This window comes from Hyla sarda, chromosome 2 (genome assembly GCF_029499605.1).
Source record: "Hyla sarda isolate aHylSar1 chromosome 2, aHylSar1.hap1, whole genome shotgun sequence".
Classification (NCBI taxonomy): Eukaryota; Metazoa; Chordata; class Amphibia; order Anura; family Hylidae; genus Hyla; species Hyla sarda.
The window spans coordinates 206,985,344-207,002,504 of record NC_079190.1 but is presented as its reverse complement, the minus strand read 5'-3'; the positions used below and the strand labels follow the sequence as shown (position 1 = coordinate 207,002,504).

The following is a 17,161-nucleotide window of genomic DNA, read 5'->3' as shown; positions in this document are numbered from 1 at the left end:
GATCTCGGCGGCAGCACCCCGCTGTCATTACTGCACAGAGCAAACTTGCTCTGTGCTTAATGACAGGTGATACAGGGGCCGGAGCATCGTGATGTCATGGCTCCACCCCTCATGACATCACGGCCCGCCCCCTCACTACAAGTCTATGGGAGGGGGCGTGGTGGCCGCCCCCTCTCATAGACTTGCATTAAGAGGGCGGACCATGACATCATGAGGGGTGGAGCCGTGACATGATGTCATGATGCTTCGGCCCATGTATCGCCCGTCATTACGCACAGAGCGAGTTTGCTCTGTGCAGTAATGACAGTAGGGTGCTGCAGCCAAGATCCCGGGAGTCCCCAGTGGTGGGATCCCCGCAATCAGACATTTTATCCTATATCCTTTGGATAGGGGATAAGATGTCTAGGGGTGGAGTACCCCTTTAAGGATGCAGGGTGTACCTGTATGCCCTGATCCCGTTAACCGGGTTTAAACTGTTCTCACCAGCGAAGAACAGGTTAAACCCCGTGGGTCCCGGTTGCTACCGGCAGCCAGGACCCACGGCTAATGCCGGGCACTGCCGATCAGGCTGATGCCCGGCATTAACCCCTTAGAATTCCTTTAGTTTCCTAAAACTAAACTAAAACTGTCCCGGCAGCTCAGCGGAGCTGATCAGGACTATCGCGATAAAATGGCGATGTCCCGATCTGCTTACCTGACGAGAGGGTCCCCGCCTGCCTCTCCGTCATCCGATTGGCAATCTACATCTCCATGCCTGGAGCAGCAGAGCGCAGTGAACACTGATCAATGCTATGCTATGGCATAGCATTGATAAGTATATGCAATGAAAAAAAAAAAGTGTAAAAAAAAAAAGATAAGGTAATAAAAGTCCATTAACCCCTTCCCTATTAAAGGGGTTCTCCGCCCCTAGACATCTTATCCCCTATCCAAAGGATAGGGGATAAGATGTCAGATCGCCGGGGTCCCGTTGCTGGGGACCCCGGGATCGCTGCTGCAGCACCCCGCGATCATTACTGCGCAGAGCGAGATTGTTCTGCACGTAATGATGGGCAATACAGGGGCCGGATCATCGTTACGTCACGGCTCCGCCCCTCGTGATGTCACGGCCCGCCCCCGTCAATACAAGTATATGGGAAGGGGGCGCGGCGGTCCTCACGCCCCCTGCCATAGACTTGCATTAAGGGGCGGGCCGTGATGTCATGAAGGGCGGAGCCATGACATCACGCTGCTCCGGCCCCTGTATCGCCCGTCATTACGCACAGAGCGAACTCGTTCTGTGCAGTAATGTTGGCGGGGTGCCACAGCGGCGATCCCCGGGGTCCCCAGCAGCGGGACCGCGGTGATCCAACATCTTATCCCCTATCCTTTGGATAGGGGATAAGATGCCAGGGGCGGAGTATCCCTTTAAAGGTTTAAATCACCTCCCTTTTCCCAATTTTTAAATGTAAGGGTGCTTTCACACTACGGAATTCCCGCGGAGTGAACTTAACATTAGTGTGAATGGGTCTCCACGAGACCCGTTCACATTGCGGAATTTCAGCGGCGGACAATTACGTCGCTGAAATTGTTCCTCGCAAAGAAAGAACATTTTCATTCTTTGCGCGGATTCCGCGAGCACTGCATAGCCGTCAATAGTGACGGCTCGTTGCCCCGCGGCCCTAGCGCCAAAGTACCTTCGGCGGCGGCGGCCAGACGGAATCTCCGCTCGTGGAATTCAGCAAACGGAGATTCCGCAGTATGAACGCACCCTGATAAAGACTAAAAATAATCATATGAGGTACCGCCACGTGTGTAAATGTCCAAACTATTAAAATATGAGGTTAGCTAAACCACACGGTCAATGGCGTACATGTAAAAAGATACCAAAGTCCAAAATTGTGCACTTTTGGTCACTTCATATACCATAAAAATATTAATAAAAAGCAATCAAAAAGTCCCCTAAAAAAAATGGTTCCTATAAAAACTAGAGATGACGGTGCAAAAAATGAGCTCTCATATAGCCCCATATACGGAAAAATAAAAAAGTTATACAAGTCAGAAGATGCCAATTTTAATCTCTTAAGGACGCCCTGCACCCAGTCCTGGTCTATAACGCGGGGTCATAGCGGGTCGGTCCTGGCGGCTAATGAAAGCTGGGACCTTGGGCTAATAGTGTGTGGCACTGATCGTTGTGTCGTGATCAAAAGGGTTAATAGCACGGATCTCTGCATCTAAAGTAACAAAAATACATTCCCGGCAGCTCAGTAGGGCTGATCAGGACCATAGTGGTTAAATCGCGATGTCCTGTTCAGCTAGAACGTGAGCGGAGTCCTTTACCTGCCCCCGGCGTGCCCAATTGGCTTGAAATCCAGGCTTGAGCAATTGACCGCTGATAACACTGATCATTGCCATGTTAATGTATGACAGTGATCTGTGTAGAAGATCAGTGTGTGCAGTGTTATAGCCCCCTGGAGGGAGCTATAACACTGCAAAAAAAAAGTGTGAAAAAAGTTAATAAACATCGTTTAACCCCTTCCCTAATAAAAGTAAGAATCACCCCTTTTCACTTAAAAAAAAACCTGTGTAAATAAAAATAAACATATGTGGTATCACCGCGTGCGGAAATGTTCAAATGATAAAAATAGATTGTTCATTAAACCGCACAGTTAATGGCGTAAGCGCCAAAAAATTCCAAAGTCCAAAATAGTGTATTTTTGGTCACTTTGTATATCATGAAAAAATGAATAAAAAGCGATCAAAAAGTCTGATCAATACAAAAATAGTGCCGCTAAAAACTTCAGACGACAGTGCAAAAAATCAGCCCTCATAGCACCCCGTACGCAGAAAAATTAAAAAGTTATAGGGGTCAGAAGATGACAATTTTAAACGTATACATTTTCATGCATGTAGTTATGATTTTTTCCAGAAGTACGACAAAATCAAACCTATATAAGTAGGGTATCAGTTTCATTGTATGGACCTATAAAAGAAAGAAAATGTGTCCTTTTTACCGAAAAATGCACTCCGTAGAAACGGAAGCAGCCAAAAGTTAAAAATTTTTATTCTTTCCTCAATTTTGTCACACAATGAATTTTTTCCGTTTTGCCGTGGATTTTTTGGTAAAATGACTAATGTCACTACAAAGTAGAATTGGTGGCGCAAAACGTAAGCTATAATGTGGAATTGTAGGTGCAAAATTGAAAGGGTTATAATTTTTAAAAGGTAAGGAGGAAAAAATGAAAGTGCAAAAGCGGAAAAACCCTGAGTCCTTAAGGGGTTAAACATACACATTTTGGTGCATGTAGTTTATTATTTTTTTAAGTATTAAAATAAAATAAAACCCATTTAAATTAGGTATCTTTGTAACCATATGGATTTACAGAATAAAGATAATGGCCCTCATTTACTATTGCAAACCCAACATGTTTTGTCGGGTTGTGTGCCAGATTCTGTGCCAGAATTAAAAAAAAACTGATTAACTCTCGAAAACCCGATTAACTCTCGAAAACCCGAAAAAGGGGGCATGGTCACCGAAAAGGGACGTTTTCCCGACATTTTCATAAAAACCGAACATATTTACTAAGGTTTCCACAGAAAATGTGGTGGATTTGAGCTGAGGAAAACCCTACAGATCAGAGCATGTGTAAAAAAAAGGAAAATGTAGGTAAAAGTGGAAAATGTAGGGAAACATTAGTAAATACCATGGAAAAAAATTGTAGGGAATTAAAACCCACAAAGAAACCTACACAACACTCTTAGTAAATCAGGGCCAATGTGTCAGTTTTACCGATGCACTGCGTAGAAACAGGAGCCCCCAAATGTTACAAAATGGCATTTTTTTTTTATTTCACCTCACAATATATATATTTTTTTCATTTCACCACAGATTATATTATAAAATAAGTGATTTCATTACAAAGTACAATTGGTGATGCAAAAAATAAGACCTTATATGGGTCTGTAGGCACAAAATTTAAATTTATGATTTTTAGAACAGAAGGGGAAAAAAACGAGAATGCAAAAACAAACATTTGCTGCATCCTTAAAGGGGTATTCTGGGCAAAAACATCTTATCCCCTATCCAAAGGATAGGGGATAAGATGTCTGATCGTGGGGGGCCCGCTGCTAGGTCCCCCCCCGGGATCTCCCTGCAGCACCCTCATTCTATGCGGGGCTGCGTCTCTAGTTTCAGAAGCCTCCGGGTTTCTGGGACTGGGGATGTGACATCACGCCATGCCTTCTCCATTTATGTCTATGGGAGGGGGCGTGATGGCCGTCCTTTGGATAGGGGATAAGATGGTTTTGCCCGGAATACCCCTTTAAGGTGAAAATGGGCTGAGTCTTTAAGGGGTTAAAGAAAGAGCTGCTAACATCTTGGTCCCAAGAGGGGACAGAGGAGACATAGTTGACGGAGGATGGCACGTTTTTCTCCACTTTCTATTACAACATATTCCAAAAGGGGAAACTGCCCAGTACAGGTAATAAGTGTATATTACAATACAGTTGGTCTGGCTATAAGGGAACAACATATCTTTTTTTTTTCTATCTGGAGTACCCATTTAAGCTGTTTTGGCAGCACAAACGAGACCTACACAATATTAGGAAGGTGATTTTAATGTCATGGCTTATTGGTATATATGAACATACTGTAAATCTGTATTACACAAGGGATAATATTCTGTATGTCTACAATGCTTTTGTAGAGACTACAAATCCATTATCTAGTCTTAAGTTAAACAGAAATGATAATTTATGCTTTACTGTTATTACCTCAGACCCTAAAATTTTAACCCCTTAGGGACTCAGTAGTGTTGCTCGCGAATATTCGCAATGCGAATTTTATTAGCGAATATCGCATATTCGTGAATTCGCGAATATTCGCGAATATAGCGCTATCTATTCGTAATTACGAATATTCGTTTTTTTTTTGTTTTTTTTTACAGTACACATCACAGTGATCATCCCACTCTGCTTCCAGCTTGTGTGGTACAAAGAAGGCTCTAATACTACTGTGTGAGACTGGTGTGCGTTTTTTCGCACATGCGAAAATTTGCATATGCTAATTTTCGCATATACGAAATTGGCACATATGTTAATTTTCGCATACGCGAATTTACGCATATGCGAAAATAAAACGAGAATATTACGAATATGCGAATAATCGCGAATATATGACGAATATTCATCCATATATTCGCGAATATTCACGAATTTGATTATGGCCTATGCCGCTCACACTAGGACTCAGCCTATTTCCACTTTAAAGGGGTACTACGGCGCTAAGACATCTTATTCCCTATCCAGAGGATAGGGGATAAGATGGCTGATCGCGGGTGCAAAATAAAAAAAATTCATTTTTTACACTAGCATGTTCTTGCAGAGCTATTTTTGTAATTGCATATGGGGTAAAAGGAGAGAAATCCCCCCAAAATTTGTAACCCAATTTCTCTTGAGTAAGGAAATACCTCATATGCTGAGATGGTTTTTGGGGGCATGTTGCATTTAGGAAGCCCTATGGTGCCAGAACTGCAAAAAACCTCCCACATGGCATACTATTTGAGAAACTACACCCCTCAAGGAACATAACAAGGGGAACAGTGAGCCTTAACACCCACAGGTGTCTGACGACTTTTTGTTAAAGTTGTATGTGTTAATAAAAAAATGTTTTCACTAAAATGCTGGTTTTCCCCAAATTTTACATTTTTACAAGGGGTAACAGGAGAAAATGTCCCCCCCCCCCCCAACAAATTTGTAACACCAATTTTTCTGAGTACGGAAATACCCCATACGTTGATGTAAAGTGCTCTGCGGGTGAACTACAATGCTTAGAAGAGAAGGAGCCATTGAGCTTTTGCAGAGAGAATTTGTTTGGAATGGTTTACATGTGCGTTTACAAAGCCCCCATGGTGCCAGAACAATGGGCCCCCCACATGTGACCCCATTTTGGAAATTACACCCCTCACAGAATTTAATAAGCGGTGCAGTGAGCATTTACACCCCACTGGCGTTTGACAGATCTTTGCAACAGTGGGCTGTGCAAATGAAAAATTTAATTTTTCATTTACACGGACCACTGTTCCAAAAATGTGTCAGACACCTGTGGGGTCACGTGGGGGGGTCCATTGTTCTGGCACCATGGCCCAATGGCGCTCCATCTCTTCTGAGCACTGTAGTGCGCCTGCAGAGCACTTTACATCCACATATGGGTATGTTCTCACTCAGAAGAAATGGGATTACAAATTTTGGGGAGCTTGTTTCCAATTTTCCCTTGTTAAAATGAAAAAATCAGGGTAACACAACCATTTTTGTGAAATTATTTTTTTTTTCATTTTCCCATCCAACTTTAACGAAAATTCATCAAGCACCTGTGGGGTGTTAAGGCTCACTATACCTCTTGTTACGTTCCATGAGGGGTGTAGTTTCCATAATGGGGGTCACACATGGGTATTTATTTTTTTGTGTTTATGTCAGAACCGCTGTAAAATCAGCCACTCCTGTGCAAATCACCCATTTAGGCCTCAAATGTACATAGTGTGCTCTCACTCCTGAGCCTTGTTATGCGCCAGCAGAGCATTTTACGCCCACATATGGGGTATTTCCAGAGAAATTGTGTTACAAATTTGGGGGTCTTTTTTTCCTTTTACCACTTGTAAAAATGAAAAGTATGGGGCAACATCAGCATGTTGGTGTAACAATTTTTATTTTTTTACACTAACAGGCGGGTGTAGACCCCAACTTTACCTTTTCATAAGGGGTAAAAGGAGCAAAAGCCCCCAAAATTGGTAACACAATTGCTCCAGAGTACAGAAATACCCCATACGGGGCCCTAAACCGTGAAATTCCTTGAAATACGACGGGGCTCGGAAGTGAGAGAGCACCATGCACATTTGAGGCCTAAATTAGGGATTTGCATAGAGGTGGACTCAGATGCAAGCGTTACAATTGCGGGTAACCGTGTAGGGGTATGTGTATATGTAGTGTTTTACTCTTTATTTTGTGTAGTGTAGTGTAGTGCTTTTAGGATACACTCACATGGACGGGGGTTTACGTTGAGTTTCCCGCTAGGAGTTTGAGCTGCAGTGGAAAATTTTCCGCAGCTCAAACTTGAAGAAGGAAACTAACTGTAAACCCTACCATGTGATTGTACCCTGTACATTCACATGGGGGGGCAAACCTCCAGCTGTTGCAAAACTACAACTTCCAGAATGCACTGACAGACCATGCATGCCGGGAGTTGTAGTATTGCAACAGCTGGAGGCATACTGGTTGGAAAACCTTGAGTTAGGTTCTGTTACCTAACTCAGTATTTTCCTACCAGTGTGCCTCCAGCTGTTGCAAAACTATAACTCCCAGCATGTACTAGTCGCTTAAGGGCATGCTGGAATATGTAGTTATGCAACAGCTGGAGGCATGCAACTACAACTCCCAGCATGCCGAGACAGCCGTTTGCTGTTCGTGCATGCTGGGAGTTGTAGTTTTGCAAGATTTAGAGGGCCACCATTTAGAGACCACTGCACAGTGATCTCCAAACTGTGGCCCTCCAGATGTTGCAAAACTACAAATCCCAGCAGGCCACCCCTGCCACCTCACTCCTATCCCTTCAGGGGGTCGGGGTGTCTTGGACCGGAGACCCGCATGACCCGGAATACCTGCAGTTCGCCGGTCTCAGGACCCCCCCAGGCGTTGCCACGGGATGCCTGCTGAATGAATTCAGCAGGCATGCCGGTCCGGTCATTCCCACAAGTGTACCTGGGTCCTTAAGGATCGGGGATGCAGGGCTTACCTGAATGCCCTGTGTCCCCAAGTGGTTAATGAATAATCATCATCTGTGAGAAGGAAGACACAAAGGAAAACAAGGATGTCTCAGGCATCACTCCCTAATGCTATAAATGCATGGGTTTGGAGCTAACCCAAAAACAAATTAAAGCTTGACATTTATTTCTTTTGGCAGCACTGTCAACAAACACAGATAACAATCATGACTAATCCGGAAATATATATCTCAGAAATGAAATGTTCCAGATACATTATAATATACAGTTCTAAAGTTCACACAACAGCATGTTGGATAGACCACAGTCATATTCATGAAAATAGTAGGAAGACACTGGATGAAGAATACCACCTGAGGCCATCTCATGAGTGTATGTCCTATGTCCATTGCATATATTCCGTACCCATCTAATTATAACTATAGACAACTACTTTGGCTACACAGAGGAGTGCAGGATTTCTATTCTGTACAGAAGCAGACATGAATAATACAAGATTGGATTTTCATAAAAATGTTGTCCGCTCCACCCATTTTTGTAAATATATTATTATATCTTTTCATGGGACAACACTGAAGAAATGACACTCTGCTTCAATGTAGTGAGTGAACAGTCTTTAATGCTGATGTCCCCTCAACACACAGCCATTAATGTCTATACCTTGGCAACAGGTGAGTACACCCATAGGTAGAAATGTGAAAAGTCCAAAATGGACCCATTGTCACAGGAAAGGTTTAATTTAGAACAGCCCTCACCACAGTTGACTAAAGAAGTTGAGTGCAAATGCTTAGCATCATAATCAGAGGATCTCTTTGGGAAATTAACATGAGTGCTGCCAGCATTGTTCCAGAGGATAAAGGGGTGGGGGTCAGCCTGTCAGTGCTCAGACCATATGCTGCACACTACATCAAATTCATCTGCTTGGATGTCGTCCTAGAAGGAAGCCTCTTCTAAAGATAAAGCACAATAAAGCCCACAGTTTGTTGAAGACAAGCGAACTAAGAACATAAATTACTGAAACCATGTGCTATGGTTCAATGAGCTTAATATAAACTAATTTGGTTCAGATGGTGTCAAGCATGTGTGGTGACAACCAGGTAAGGAGTACAAAGACAAGTGTGTTTGCACTGGGGAGCTACAGATCATTGAGGGAACCATATATGCCAACATGTACTGTGACATACTGAAGCATAGCATGATCCCCTCCCTTCATAGACTGGGCCGCAAGGCATTATTCCAACATGATGACTACTCCAAACACACCTCCAAGATGACCACTGCCTTGCTAAAGAAGCTGAGGGTTAAAGTGATGGACTGGCCAAACATGTCTCCAGACCTAAATCCTATTGGGCACCAGCTCCATGATGTCATCATGGAGGAGTGGAAGAGGACTGTGAAGTTCTGGTGAAAAACCAAAAGGTTTAAGGTAGTGTTAGAAAATAATGGTGGCCATACAAAATATTGACACTTTGGGCCCAATTTGGACATTTCCATTTTGGGGTGTACTCACTTTTGTTGCAAAGGTTTAGACATGAATGGCTGTGTGTTGAGTTATTTTGAGGGGACACAACAATAAACACTGTTTTACAGGCTGTGTACTCACTACTTTACATTGTAGCAGAGTGTCATTTCTTTAGTGTCATATGAAAAGATATAAAATATTTACAAAAAATGTGAGGAGTGTACTCAATAAGGTAAAATACTGTTTATATTTATGCAGCATCTATCCCTCTACCTATCTATCCATTAGTAAATATTGGCCCTATTTCACGCTGCTTACAGTTAACTTTAACCATTTCCCCAGGGCATATGGGTATGTCCTGGGAAGGGGGGGGGGGGGGCAGCTACGGAGCGCGATTGTGACGTCAACCTGCTCTGTAACGTGTGGCTCCCAGCTGGAATAAACAGCCAGGGCAGCAGCTAATAGCCTGCAGCGGCGATCACTGCAGGCTATTAGCTTTTAACCCTTTTAACCCTTTAGATCCTGCAATCAAAGGTGATCGCAGGACCTAAAGCTGGCAATGTTGCTGACTGGTTGCTATGGGTGACCGGTCCCTACCTTCCTCCGTGCCGTTGTTTGCTTTGGCATGCTAGAGCAACAGATCGCAGATAACACTGATCAATGCTGTGTAATAGCCCAGCATTGATCAGTGTTAGGAATCAAAAGATTCCATGTTATCCTATGGGGACTAAAAAAAAAAAAAAAAAAAGTAATAAATGTATATAACCCCTCCCCCTAATAAAAGTTTGAATCTCTATTTTATGAATAAAAGTATGTATATACGTAAAAATGTAAAAAAAGAAACATATGTGATATCGCCATGTGTGTAAATGTCTGAATTATTAAAATATATTGTTAATTAAACCGCATGGTAAATAGCGTAAATGTAAAAAAATACCAAAGTCCAGAATTGCGCATTTTTTGGTCTCTTCATACAGCAGAAAAAAATCCATAAAAAGTGATCAAAAGTCCATTAAAAATAAAAATGTTACCGTTAAAAACTACATACACCCCCGTATTCAGAAAATTAAAAAAGTTATAGGGGCTAGAAGAGTTTTAAGCCTACAAATTTTTTTTCACTAGCAAAAAAAAAACTAAACTTATAAAAATTGTGTATCGTAATTGTATGGACCTACAGAATAGAGATAATGTTACATTTTTACCGAAAAGTGCACTGTGTAAAAACTTAACTGCCTAAAAGTAGCATTTTTTTCCAATTTTGCCCCACAAATAATTTTGGCTTCATCATACATTTTGTGATAAAATGAGTGATGTAATTACAAAGTACAATAAGTCCCACAAACAACAAGCCCTATAGATGAAAAATTGGAAGAGTTTTGGATTTTAAAAGACAAAGAGGAAAAAAGGAAAACACAAAAAATGAAAAATCGCTGTGTCAATAAAGGGTTAAATTGACCCATTTTTGACCTGCATTAACCAAACTGTCTAATTTCTTGACCCTTTCCCAGCCATCACCTTTTTTTGCCATTTAATGCCTTTGCGCTTTGGACCAATGCTATGTTGCTAGGCATTTCTGGAAATCATTATATTTTACAACCATATCAATGCATGCTGAGCCATCAGGATTTCCAGATTAGTTACCACTGAAATGATAGAATTTTGCCATACATGGTTATTTGGATTTTCTAATATTGTGGCTTCTGCCACTGATAGAATTCACAGATGAAATCACATCCAGATATAAATTTAAAAATGTTCACTGTAAGGGGTTCACAATTCAAGATAGTCCTACATGTTTATGACAACATTTACCCATAGGTAGGATTTACAATATCAGTAACATTACATTGTATTTTTTATTAATAAGTGATGTAGTCTTACATACCTTGACTGCAGTTGTTTCCAGTGAACCCAGGGAAACATTTGCATTTGTTTAGTCCCACACATTCGCCATGTTTACAGCCCTGTTCACATGCAGCTGGAGAAGTACAAGATACAGACATTAATTATAAATACTGTATTTCAACTCAGTCCATGCAGTCTAAGGGTGGGTTCTGATGGGCATAAATAAGTGTTTGTGTGACGCACTATGCTCTCAGTGAGGCCAGCCTTAAAGTGGAACTCCGCCCCTAGACATTTTATCCCCTATCCAAAGGGTATAAGATGTCTGATAACGGGGGTCCTGTTGCTTGGATCCCCCGCGATCTCTCCTGCAGCACCCCTGTCATCTGGTGCACGGGCTGAAAGATTGTGACGTCATGGCCCCGCCTGCCCCCTTGTGATGTCATGCCCCGCCCCTCAATGCAAGTCTATGGGAGGGAGTGTGGCGGCCATCATGCCCCCTCATATATTCTTGCATTGAGGGGACAGGACTGTGATGTCATGAGGGGGCGGGGCCATGAAGTCACGATACTCCGGCCCCTGTATTGTGAGTCATCAGCATGGAGCGATCTCCGTTCTGTGCAGCTAATGACAAGCTAGTGCTGCAGGAAAGATGGGAACTGGGAACCCCCGTGATCAGACATCTTATCCCCTATCCTTGGGATAGGGGATAAGATGTCTAGGGGCAGAGTACCTCTTTAAGCTTCTATTAACCTTGGGTGCTGAACTGTGCTACCACATTTTCCCTACTATCATTGAATTCAACTGGGGCAGGGTTTTTAACAGCACTTCTTTTGCTTGTGTGAAGCTGACATAAAAGGACTGTAACCTTGTAATAGAGGATGATAATGGGATAACTAATAACAGCAATAATAACGCAAAATGTAAAATAATACTGCCAAAAATACTGCCAATGTTCCATATAATGGGCACAATATGAACACACCATGCAAAAAGTACAAAAACTGTTTAAGGCTGGAAGGCAGTTTTATGCATTTCCTACATCTGGAAGAGGATGTCAGTTCTTCAATACTACTACTGACAAAAAGTTTAGGAAAATGGACTTCCCTGTGAGTTCTACTTTCTGATAACCAACCCACAGTCATATTTACGAATGAAGGAGGAAGACATTTGTTAGAGAACATTATACTGTATGTATATTTCATTATAATGTAACTATCGGTCTGGCAGCAACATGAGTATTTCCTGGAACAATCTCATTGTAACTACAGACAATGTCATGGGACAGCCCTTTTAAGGGTTAAGAATGGAAAGGGTAAAGTTGTTCATTCAGATGTGTGAACGATTTAGAGCTTATTATGTAATTATCCAGTCCAGTTTTTTCATGTACACTATAGGGAATAATCTTTGCATTTACAAGCTGGGGCAGTCCTGTTCAGAAGATTACACCATTATGTGACATGGCAAATTATTATTGTGCAAAGTAAAAAAACGCCTTATTGTTATCGCAATTTTGTAGTTTACCTTCACATTGGCCTTTGCTGTTTCGTTTCCACCCATAGCAGCATTCAGTTTTGGTTCCGTATCTACATATTCCAGGTGTATTAAGCGATGGAATGAGCCGTCTATGCCTCCTAGAGAATATAACAAAAAAAGGATTATACCATTCATTAATGTAGTCAAGATATAATCACCTTATGACAGCTAAATTAAATATAAAGACAAAACAAAACAATTTCATTGATAGAAATGATGGGTCTATAGAAATTTTAATTAAAAGGTTTATACTACTCAACTTTTTAAGTACCCAGAAACTGTCCCTGTCTGTGCTTATTTTGAGACACTTACAAAGAAATTAGTAGTTTAAAATAAACCCTGACCTATTTTATCATTCATAACATCTATACGTTCTAATACAGGGTTTCTCCTTCATTTTGCTTCTACAGCCTGTACAATGTGCTGTAAAAGCCCTCATCTCTCTCTCTCTGTATAAATGATTCTCCTCTGCACATAACTAAGAGAGCAGAAAGTCTGTCTGACTGCAGAATCTGTAGGCGCTATATAAATAAATACAAATAAATTATATTCCTATAAGAAGCAGCTAAATTGTAGGTAATTCCTAATAAAGACTATATGAAAGTATTTAACCCCTTAAGGACATCATGTTTTTTCATTTTTGCACTTTGGTTTTTTTCCTCACCTTCTAAAATCCATAATGCTTTCAATTTTCCACCTACAGACCCATATGAGGGTTGGTTTTTGTGCAACCAATTTTACTTTACTTTGTAATGAGATCAATCATTTTACCATAAAATCTATGGCGTAACATATAAAAAAAAATTTGTGGGGCAAAATAAAAAAAAACAAACAACAAAACATGCCATTTTGTAATTTTGGGGGCTTCTGATTGTACACAGTGCATTTTTCTGTAAAAAAGACACATTTTCTTTATTTTTTAGGTCCATATGGTTACAATGATACCAAAATTATTTAGGTTTTTTTTTTGTTTTACTTCTTTTATTTATTTTTTTACTTTTTGTATGAAAATTAACATGCTTACAAATGTCCTCTTCTGACCCCTATCACTTTTTATTTTTTTCGCATACAGGGCTATATGAGGGCTAATTTTTTTAATGCAATCTTTAGTTTTCATTAGTAACATTTTTGTTTTGATGGGACGTTTTGATCACTTTCCAGCGATTGGTGATGTCCGACATTAACCAGGGGTCCTGGGCAAGACCACCCCGTTATGACCAGCGTTCAGCTTCTGAGCATGCGTCATTGAAGGGGAATGGGAATGAAAATGGGGTGCAAGTCATATAAGACTGTTTTGTTTATTGGCACAAACTGCTTAACATTTTTGGCACAGGTTGTTTTTAATAATCTCCCCATTGTTATAATAGTAGGTTAAATGGTTCATTAAAATGTATGGTCTATCCTTAAATTGGTAGGGATCAGAGTGGTGGTACCTTTTCTGACTTGCACCACATCCGCTCCATTGTTTTACCTGACACAGCTATGTACCTGGTACAAGTATGACACGGCTCTTACTTTCCTTTCACATTCACTTTCCTATACCAAATCTGTAGTAAACTGTATTACCAAGCAAAGCCATTATTTAATCTATACTCAGTCGGTACAGCATAAGACATAGAGTTGGAGATTTGAACCCCCACTTGGGTGGATAACTTTATGGAACTGTACCCGGTAAACAATGAAGGCAACATTGTACTCATTGGGCATTGCAAACGGCTGTTTGGCAGGAGTCCTGGAAGTCATACCCCCACTGATGTTATATTTATGGCCTATCATAAGAATATATATATTTGATGTATAAAAAAAAACAACAAATATATAAAATTGGATATCCAATTACTTTATTCTATTATTTCAAATTTTTTAGAAGTTCCTTGAAAATATTGATTTAATGGCTGATAAGATGGTTAGCCTAGATTTTGTATGATACATTCAGTGTTTATCTTAAACTACTATCTATGTGAATGAATTACGTACCCCTTATAAACACAATGATAGAAACAAATGCAATTAGTTATTGGAATTGCCAAATCCCATGTTAATTCCCAATGTCCATTAAATTGGCCTTAAGGGTTCATGTAAATCAGTTATGTGTTAAAGTCTCCACAAGGGAACAATATGATACCAGTGGATAGGATCATACAGAGTGTTTGGTTTCATAGCATAGTCTTTATTACTTCCTAATAATAATGTGTAGATGCCTTTACATCAACAGATCTGAGCTGAAAAAAATAAACCTTGTGATTCTTACATTTTCATTAGTCATCTAGAATCCCACAAATTTGCTGTTTACTTTTAGATTCCTTTTTAAACAGCTCATGTTAAACATAAAAACACAAGAAGTCTGGTTTTATTTGTATTTCATAACCTGATGTATGGCATGCATTGCTGAATAGAAAGAAAATGGTGCTATCCCCACTATATTGTAAATGGCATGGCTCACCCTGTAAAACACAAAAAATAAGGTGCAGATTTCAGTTTTGAACTGTATATATATTGGAAAAACAATAAGAAGTCACTACTAAAGATATACATTTTTCTGGTTTTAGTATTCATAGCCATATATTTTTTGATAAAATAAACAGCTTTTTGGTTTTATTCTATAAACTACTGACATTTCTTCCAAATTCAAGATAAAAATATTGTCATACTGTTATTTGTAGAAAACAATAGCTGGTCAATAACAAAAAAGATGGATTGTTTTCAGTCCTGAAATAATGTACAGAAAACAAATTCATAGTCATTTTTCAACAAAAATAATACTAGTAAAAAAATTTTTTTTAATTAGGAAGAGTTTGGAAATCAATATTTGTAGGAATAACCCTGGTTTTTGATCACTGCTTCCATGTGTCTTGACATCCAGGTCTGGAGATTGGGCCAACCATGACAGAATCTTCATCTGGTGGTCCTTACTGTAGCCTCCGCAGATCATCACTGATCCTCCACCAAATTTCACATTGGTTGCAAGACACTGTAGCTTGTAGGCCTTGACATCCACTGTAAAATTTGGTGGAGGATTGGTGATGATCTGGGGATGCTTTAGCAAGGCTGGAGTTGAACAGATCTGTCTTTGTGAAGCAAGCCAAATACCAGTTTATCCCGGAAGAACAAGAAAGTAGTTTTTTCCTAATGCTCCATGCCACACAGCCAGGTCAGTCAAGATGTGGACTTAGGACCGGGGAAGACCATGCCATGGCCGGCCCAATGAATGGTCACAAGCCATTAAACAAAGCTGAGCTACTTGAATTTGTATGCCAGGAGTGGCATAAAGTCACCCAACAGCAATGTGACAGACTGGTTTGAGAGCATGCCAATACACATGAAATCTGTGATAAAAATTCAGAGTTTTTCTCTCAAGTATTGATTTCTGAATTCTTCCTAGGTTAAAAAAAAAAAAAAAAGTATTTTGTTGTTAAAAAAAATAAATCTGAATTTGTTTTATTTGCAATATTTGAGGTCTGAAAACAATGCATCTTTTTTTTGTTATTTTGACCAGTTGGTATTTTCTGCAACTGAATACTCTAAATGACAACATTTTTACTTGGAATTTGGGAGCAATGTTGCCAGTAGTTCATAGAACATTTTACTTAAACACATTGGGCCTCATTTACTAAGACTGGAGAGTTTTTTTTTTGGAGTGTTTTTGCTTTTCCTCCATTATTTTTCTCACCTTATTTACTATTGTGTCGCAAGTGTCGGGTATTTTCTGTCTCACGGAATATTGTTTGGTCGCACAAACTAGGCGAGTAAAACCTGGGTTAAAATAATTTTTTTTTTAAATGCAGACTTGGAGACCCTATTGAGAAGAGAGGACGTTTGTAGAAAATGACTATGTTCAAAGCAATAATAATCAAAATATCCATCACTTGTCAAAATTAATTTTAAAGTTTACACAAATAGTCCATGTAAAGAAAGGCTGACTAAAGGGCACAAAATCAACCCCCAGCTTGTTAATCTAGCCTGAGAGATGCAAATAACATCTCTAATGGCTGTTGTTGTGAACATCATTAACCCCTTAAGGACCAAGGACGTACCGGTACGTCCTTGGTCCTGCTCTTCTGATATAACGCGGGGTTACACAGTAACCCCGCGTCATATCATGGCGGGCCCGGCGTCATAGTGAAGCCGGGACCCGCCTCTAATAGCGCGCAGCGCCGATCGCGGCGCCGCGCGCTATTAACCCTTTAGCCGCGCGCTCAAAGCTGAGCCGCGCGGCTAAAAGTGAAAGTGAAAGTTCCCGGCTAGCTCAGTCGGGCTGTTCGGGATAGCCGCGGCTAATCGCGGCATCCCGAACAGCTGACAGGACAGCGGGAGGGCCCCTACCTGCCTCCTCGCTGTCCGATCGCCGAATGACTGCTCAGTGCCTGAGATCCAGGCATGAGCAGTCATCCGGCAGAATCGTTGATCACTGGTTTCTTATGAGAAACCAGTGATCAGCATAGGAGATCAGTGTGTGCAGTGTTATAGGTCCCTATGGGACCTATAACACTGCAAAAAAAAAGTGAAAAAAAAAAGTGAATAAAGATCATTTAACTGCTCCCCTATTAAAAGTTTGAATCACCCCCCTTTT

General features: G+C 40.7%; 1 protein-coding gene across 1 annotated transcript in view; it reads right to left on the bottom strand.

The window, feature by feature from the left end:
- EGFL6 (EGF like domain multiple 6) overlaps positions 1-17,161 on the bottom strand; it is a 109,312-nt gene that overhangs the window by 75,951 nt on the left and 16,200 nt on the right. Inside the window, exons 2-3 of the mRNA XM_056560533.1 lie at positions 12,580-12,689; positions 11,099-11,191 (exon numbers count right to left, since the gene is read on the bottom strand). Of these exons, the coding sequence (XP_056416508.1) occupies positions 11,099-11,191; positions 12,580-12,689 (203 nt within the window). The remainder of the gene's footprint in view (positions 1-11,098; positions 11,192-12,579; positions 12,690-17,161) is intronic.